This window comes from Clinocottus analis, unplaced genomic scaffold (assembly GCF_023055335.1).
Source record: "Clinocottus analis isolate CAN_PGR_092001 unplaced genomic scaffold, fCliAna1.0.p SCAF_21, whole genome shotgun sequence".
Taxonomy (NCBI): Eukaryota; Metazoa; Chordata; class Actinopteri; order Perciformes; family Cottidae; genus Clinocottus; species Clinocottus analis.
In genome coordinates, this window is record NW_027175943.1 from 9089775 (window position 1) to 9097153 (window position 7379).

General features: G+C 44.8%; 1 protein-coding gene across 1 annotated transcript; it reads left to right on the plus strand.

Annotated features, from left to right (window-relative positions):
• The first annotated feature begins 85 nt into the window (after positions 1–85).
• LOC137792665 (uncharacterized) lies at positions 86–7151 on the plus strand. Its single transcript, XM_068588419.1, has 12 exons — positions 86–208; positions 2223–2282; positions 2468–2683; positions 2778–2891; positions 3280–3360; positions 3611–3631; positions 3948–4019; positions 4129–4170; positions 4381–4479; positions 4635–4659; positions 4761–4843; positions 6361–7151. Exons 1-12 carry the CDS (start codon positions 148–150, stop codon positions 6372–6374), a joined length of 888 nt encoding a protein of 295 aa, XP_068444520.1. The 5' UTR covers positions 86–147; the 3' UTR covers positions 6375–7151.
• Positions 7152–7379: the final 228 nt, after the last annotated feature.

Here is a 7379-nt window from a genome sequence, read left to right on the forward strand (position 1 = left end):
GGAAGCCAGTGTATTTCCTCCCCTTTCTGTATCCAAAGGAAGTGCCAAAATAAGCATCAGCAGCCGAGCGCCCGAGCACCTTTCCCACTGGCCACTGAGTCGGTGTCCGAGGAAGAAGTCGGAGGGGTTTACGGCCGCAGAATCACCATGAAGACCTCCAGTGTTCTCTCCCTCTTCCTGCTCGCATCCGTCCACGTCTTCACAGCAGGTAGGGGAACCAATCAAACTGCTTTCTGTGTGAGATCTCTCAGAATCTGGGTTAAAGGGCCCTTAAAAATCCTCAGCTGTCTGAGTTAGTTTCCTGGTTTCTGTACATCGTCAGTGTGGGCATGATACATAAAACAGCCGTCTTGACTGATGTATGAAACACGTTTCAATTTGGGCAAAAACATGTCCACGGTTTGGGTTTCCTGTCGAGTTGATCGGCCCCATTGTGAGAAATGAAGAGCACGTATTTTGCTGTGTTGTGCAGCGGGAGTTCTTCTGATGGAGGATGTTTTACTCGTGTTTTATCCTGATGTCTTTGGGTTTCGGTACGTGCAGAGATAAAGATCACAGTGTGGTTCAGAAGACACTCACACTTTGAACGGTACCTCAGAGACGTCTATTCAAAGAGTGGATTTCCGTTAATTGAGGCCCAGATAGTCGCTGTGTGTATGTGTGTGTGTGTGTGTGTGTGTGTGTGTGCCTTTTGGTTGTCCTTTGTACTAACAAGAAAGAGAAAAACGTTTGTTATTTGGTATATTTAGTCAAAGTGAACGGTAGAATATATGTTTTATATGAGCATCAGAGAAAAAAAAGCACAAATCAAACCCTCAGGAATGAAAAAAACCTGCCACATGTGTGTCTCTTGGTTGAAGGAAAAAGGGTGGCTCTCGATTTGTTTGTTTTCCTCGTGCGCGGCCCAAAGGACTTTTATCTGCTGGGCGCAGAGCAGATAGGTGATCTCACAGCGGACAGCCAGTGGGAACCAAACTGGCCCCTTCTCTCACAGATGCAAGAGATCAGTGTCCTGAGACCAAAATGTCCCAAGTGGCGCCCAATCTACTTCCAGCGTCGAGCAGCAAACATCTGGAGGAAACGCCCTCGGCCTGCCTGCAGCTCACCGGGCATTACTCAAATTAGTGAGCTTTTTTTCTCCACGGCACGAAGGAGAGAACATTTACAGATATTTTTTACCTTTCGACACTGAATTTAAATTTACTTGGTGATGAAAAAATATTGACTTCACATTGACTTGCCCCAAAGAACAATGGACTCGAGGCTTTACCAGAAGAACTTGAATCATCAGATGTACCGAAATAGACTTGAATTGATCTCCAATGACTCACCGGACTTGTGACTAACGTGAGATTTGCTTAAAAGCTTCACTATCAAAGGTTTTAAAGGACTTGTCATTGGACTTCCCCCGAAATACTTGAGACTTGACTTAAAGACTTGTCTCGAAGGACTTATGGGACTCGTGACTTCACTCGGGATATAGCCCCAAAATACAGAAGACTGATTTGGACTTGATCTGATATATTTAGGACGTGGTTTTAACTTCTCTGCAATGACTTCGGACCAAAATAGGCCTCGAAGGTCCTCAAACGTATTAAAGTACTTGAGACCGGGACTCGAGGCCCGCTCTAAAGTCCGACAGTGGGATTTAAGGACTCGACACCTGACTTGGACTTGCCCACGAAAGTCCGAGGAAGCAGCTCTGTCGAGAAGAGACGCTTTTCAAGACGGGGCTCGTGAAGCCAGACAGAGCAGCATGCGCTTCAGGGATGAGAAACATGTTGAACGGGATCCGAACTGAGCGCAATGAAGACAGGAAGCCCGGCTGCTCGGGTCAGGAGACAACAATAGCGTGTCTGTGGCAGGATGCAGCTTCACACTGCCGCGGCGCTCCAAGCAGAGGATATCCACCTCAACACGCCGCGACCTCCACCACTATCTTGACCCCTCATCCCTAGTCTGACACTTGGAGCAGGGGGCACGCCTTCGTCTCGAATGCTGGGCTTTTAAAGCTCTGCCAAACAGGATCTGTAAATATGCAACTGTGAACCGAAAATAGAGAATCTGTCTGAGGAAAGGTTTTGCGTGGACAAACTGTGTCTGGTGCTTTTCTACTGGAGCCATTCTGAATTCTTTGACAGCACAAGAGATGGTGGTTCACTGAGCACTGGACTGTAACTTGTCGCTGAAATGTTTGTGTTTCTGCTTCACAATTTCATCAGATGCATCAGATGAAACACCTGCGATGTCAGCAGCGCCTGCAGCAACAAAGCCGGCAACAAGTACGTATGGCCTTAATAGTTCCATTTGGGAAATACATTTATTTGCTCTCGAGTGGAGAATAAGATGAGAAGATGAATTTCTCTCGCTACAGCCAGCAACCGATTAGCTTAGCACAAAGCTAACCGGCTACAGATCTTAAGCAACCATTTATATGTCGATTTCTCTCGTTTTTGTATATCTACAGCGTTGGCACCACCAGGGAAAGCCTCAACTGCAGCCCCGACTGCAGCACCGACAACACCAAAAGCAACACCAAAAGCAACACCAAAAGCAACACCAAAAGCAGCGGCAGCAACAACGGCAACAGCAACAACAGCAACCCCAAAGGCAACGCCAACAAAACCACAACCTGCAACTCCCTCTGCTCTTCCTGTTGTCCACACCAAAAACCCTGAGAGCAGTGAGACTGAAGATGAATAGATACGATACTCCTCGTAGGCCAGTGTGGCCATGTTCCTGAATAACTTTAGTTCTTTCCCCTTTTATTTCTATAGAAAAACCTGTGGCGGCAACCCAAGTGCCTCAGAAGGCCTTGACCACACCTAGCGCAACATCTGCCGACACTTGGACCAGTACAGCTGACGGTGTGACCCAGGCAGACCTTAAAAGTGAGACTTTCCTTGAATTCATGTGTTTCAGCTACAAAATGTCACTCAGACGCAGACTACCAACGAGGAAGAGACTCCAGATGACCGCAAAGAAACATACAATGACACACAACAAAAAGACCAAAAAAAAGATGTCAAACAGCTGCAAAGAGACTCAACAACTATGAAGAGATGCAGAACCATGAAATAAACCCCACTTTAAGTTGATGCTGGTGCTTTGTTGCACCACTGGGTCAATGTTTGGGGAATGTGTTCATCGCACATCTGTTAGATGGAAGAATTGCGGTTTTCTGAAAAAGAGAGAATAATAAATATTATAAGTTGTATACTATTGTCTTAATACATACATGAATAAATAATGAATGAGATTCTTTTTCTTCTGTCTTAGCTTCGACAATCGTCAATTTGCAACCAAGAGCTCCCGATCGCCCTGGAAACCGCTCGGTGGTCGAGACGGTGGAGACTCGAGGTGAGAAGAGATTTTGTCCTCGGCTGTTGTTGTTTCTCGAAATCATACAGAGGATTGACATGAAAGAATGTCTTTTTTCAGAATGTTACGTGCATTTAAACCAATTTGAATGCCGTTGCACTGACAGACAAACGATGCAAACGTCTGTCACAAAGGAAATAACTCCATTGTGTCAAAAACATGTCAAAGAAAAGAAATGAAATGTAAATCGTATTCCATGTTTCAATCAAGTTATCTTCATTTTCTGCAGGTACAACTGTTCCTGCCCCAGGTACGGTAAATACTGTTGTACACGCTTTGCCCTTGATACAACAAACACTTCTCTTTCTTCTTCTTTCCTTCATTATATTTACTTATTTATATTCATGAATAAAAACTGAATGCCAACACAATAGGACAAATAAAACAGCTTCCATGTAAACGTTCATTTAAAGTGCCACCGAACTCCAAGCTGGTGCCCGTTATGTACTCCTGCTAGAGCGTCATCCTGCGCGGTCGTTGTTACAGAGCAAAGCAGATTTACCATCAGTGCAGATGTTTTCATGGCATTACTTGAGTAAGCAATTCATTCATCTTTAATATCGTAGCAGCTCACCAAACCATTAGACCTCCAGGGACGCCACAACTTCCGAAAAGCAAGGACGTGGAGAAAGGTGCAGGTAAGTCATACTGTACCATAATGCATCTGGGTATTCCACATATGAAGACATGACGACATGAACAAATGAATCATGAAGCAATTTCAATCATGAAACACTTTTTCAAAAGGTCCTCAGTCTGGCCGTGATGACAAAGTACCCCCCAAATCAGGTAATGTGCTTAACTGCAGTAAACTCTGTACTCGTAACTCATGAGTCATGCCCGACAAACACCTTTAAAGGCCAACAAAGCGTGAACGGAAGAAGATTTCAGGTGAACTTTGAGGTGCTGCCACATCACCAGTCGGCCATCCTTCGGTTGGACATTAATCGAGTCAGACTCCATTCACGGAGATGATCGTCTGTCAAACTTCCCCCACAGACAAAAGGCTGTGGTGGATTCTGCTGCCCGCCCTCCTGGTTGCAGCCGCCGCCGCCATCGTCCTCAAATTCAAGTGCAAGAAGATCCACGATCACTCGGGTACGTGTGAAAAGCAGGCGGCACCACGTCCTCACATGCACCAAGCGGAGCGTCCACTGTCAACTCTCAAGTGGGCCGGCCAGCTTTCTGATTTCTGCTAATGACAGGAAGTGTGTTTTTGACATTGAACGAGCCTCTTGTCCTCTCTCCAACAGAAACCATCGACAATGGAACAGAGAAGTAAGCTTGACCTTCGTGGTGGTGGACCGCATTGGAAAAGCATGCACACCACTTAACCATCTCCCTCGCTCCCTCGCTCCCTCTCTCTCTCTCTCTCTCAGCGCATCTTTCCAGAGCAGACCCGAAAGCACCAAAGACGGTGTCATGCTCCTCGGCGTGAAGTCGTCGGCGGGAGAGGAAAATGGTGAGCGGCCTGCCGTCTATTCCCTGCTCGCGTCGCGTTCCAAGTCCATTCCGTTCTACGTCCGCTCTTCCGTCACGCGGTCCGAGCTGTTCGCTCCAGACACAGACTCTCGCAGTGATTCCAGGGAAGTCACAGGCTTTTAATATCTCATTGTACTGTACGGGCTTTTGGGGCTTTGCCGGGCAACAGAAGGTGCTTCCTGTGATTTTGCGTTCCCCCCCCCCCCCCCCGCCACCCTCTCCACTCCCGCATCAAGCAGCCGGGCTAGAAAGATAGGGACTTCCTAACATAAACACAGATTATTTTGGACAGCAGCTATTGTGCGGGCCGTAAATGTCAGTGCGTCCCAGATGCTGACAGGCGTGTGCATGTTTGCTGGTGGTGGGGGCCGCGTGTGTCATGTGACTTGTACACAGACTCGATGCCCCTTCATCCCACCCGAGCTTCTTTTTTTTTCTTTTTTTTTATTATGGGCACTGAAGGTCCGACCTTCCTTCCTCCAGACGATCCGCCCTACACGGGAAATGGAGTCACGCTTTAGGAATTTTTGCTGAGGAAGAATGTGTTTATGTTGTCACGTCATTGGATTGTAGCTTTATGAATTCTTATCTGACTGCAAAACTCATACAAACCGCACACATAACACTTTATGATCCCACGGTCGAAGCTCATTAAAAAAAAAAACAACACTTTTTTTGTACTGACTTAAAGGGTCAGTGAGTTGCATATGAATAAGAATTGTTCAGTTTTAGAAATAGCTTTTTATACCTCCTCACACATAGGGGCCTCATCAGAAAGCCGGCGGCCATGTTTCTACAGTAGCCCGTTGTGCGCTCGGCACAACGGGAGAAGTTTCAGTTGCTTGCAATCTGCAACCTCACCAGAGGATGCCGCCAAATCCTACACATTAGATGTGTAATGGGGCCGCTTACAGAAGGTATCTTTGAGAAAAATGTCCCAAGGATTCCCTTCACCACAATACCAATGAAGAAGAATGCTTGCTACCATTTGGACTCTTAAATGCTCTTGAAAGTCTCTGTATTCTTCTTGGAAACCTTTCATCTTAAATACTTTTTGAAACACATATTTTGTTAACCCTCTTTTGAATCACTTCTTTCTGTCGGTCTCACCGTAAAAAGCCTCCCTCAAACGATCCTCGCATGAATGTAACAGAATGATTTATTTAGAGATGTAGGCAGGGAGTCTTCAGGAAAAATGTCTGACTGGTTCCAGAGGAACTGTTGGATCGGAGAGCAAGAGGAACAATGTCGGTCTATCACTTCCTAACCCTGGTGACACAATGCCTTGTACTGCAGTCACAGTGTAGCACTTTGGTCTTGTGTTGCCTCCACAAAAGAAGGCACAATTGATCTTTTTTTAAAAAAACAATTCGGAGCTTTATTTGCTTTTTTTCGGGTCGGATTAAGTTGTTTTTTTCATCACAGAGATGTGGTGTCATTCTTGTGTGATTTGTGTGATTTTATAACTTACCTGCTGTGTTGTTTTGTATGTTTCAGCTGCTGCGAGATAATACCAAAAAAAAAGAACGGCAGGAACATCCAGATCGGCCAGTGGATGAGTCACAGCTGTCGCCCGCGCACTGATGGTCTCTCCAGGAACCGTTTGAGATTTTGTGAATTTTGTGGAACATTTTGTGAAGCAGAAGAGTGTGCATGAGTCTGTGTGTTTGTGACTGTGATAATACATCTCAGAGTAAGGGAACTCATAGTTTCAACCACAATAAGTTCCTAGTAACTCTTTTAATTAAACGTATCGGCTAAACACTTTAAACAGATTACTCATTGCCTGTGGAATTGAATAAATTATCTTAATCTGCACCTTTAATTCATTATTCTGTTGACAAAGACTAAATACTACTTATATCTGTCCACATGACACATCTCTGTACATTGCACTGACCTCAGATCCTCACGTTTGATGTCATGACTCTCACTCACTCTCCGTTTCATAGTTTTATATTGTCTTTTGGTTGTGTTGTTTCATCACATATGTGCCTTGAATTGTTTTGTAGATTGTGATGTTTTTAGGGCTGTTGGGGGATTTGTGCGTCATTTAAATTCCCCCAAAGGATGATGGCATTGGAACTAGCTTTTTTAAGATGTTCTCTTCTTTTTTTTTTACTTTTCATGTGTCTCACGTTTCTCCCCTGCCTTTTCTTTGCAAGTCAGTGCTGTACATTCACCATCAATGTTTGATTCATGTGAAGGATTTGCAAAAGACACTGTAACTGCTTTATGGATTTTGTTGCTCTCAACCTCAATTTCCTCAATAAATCACTAAGAAACGGTTGAGTTGTGCAGTTCTTTGAATCAAGTCTTGAACTTACTTTGGGTTATTTGTTTATTCAAGTGGTTTAATATCACATACTTTCAATGACTTGAAACAGTTCTTTGAGTTCGGAAAGCGTTGCTTCGCCCTTCAACAGATGGCATTGCTCTTCAAAATCATCGAAAGTCATTTTCAAAAGTCTTTTTTAGCCTTATATTTCTCAAACCATTCGCAGCTTTTTGTACTC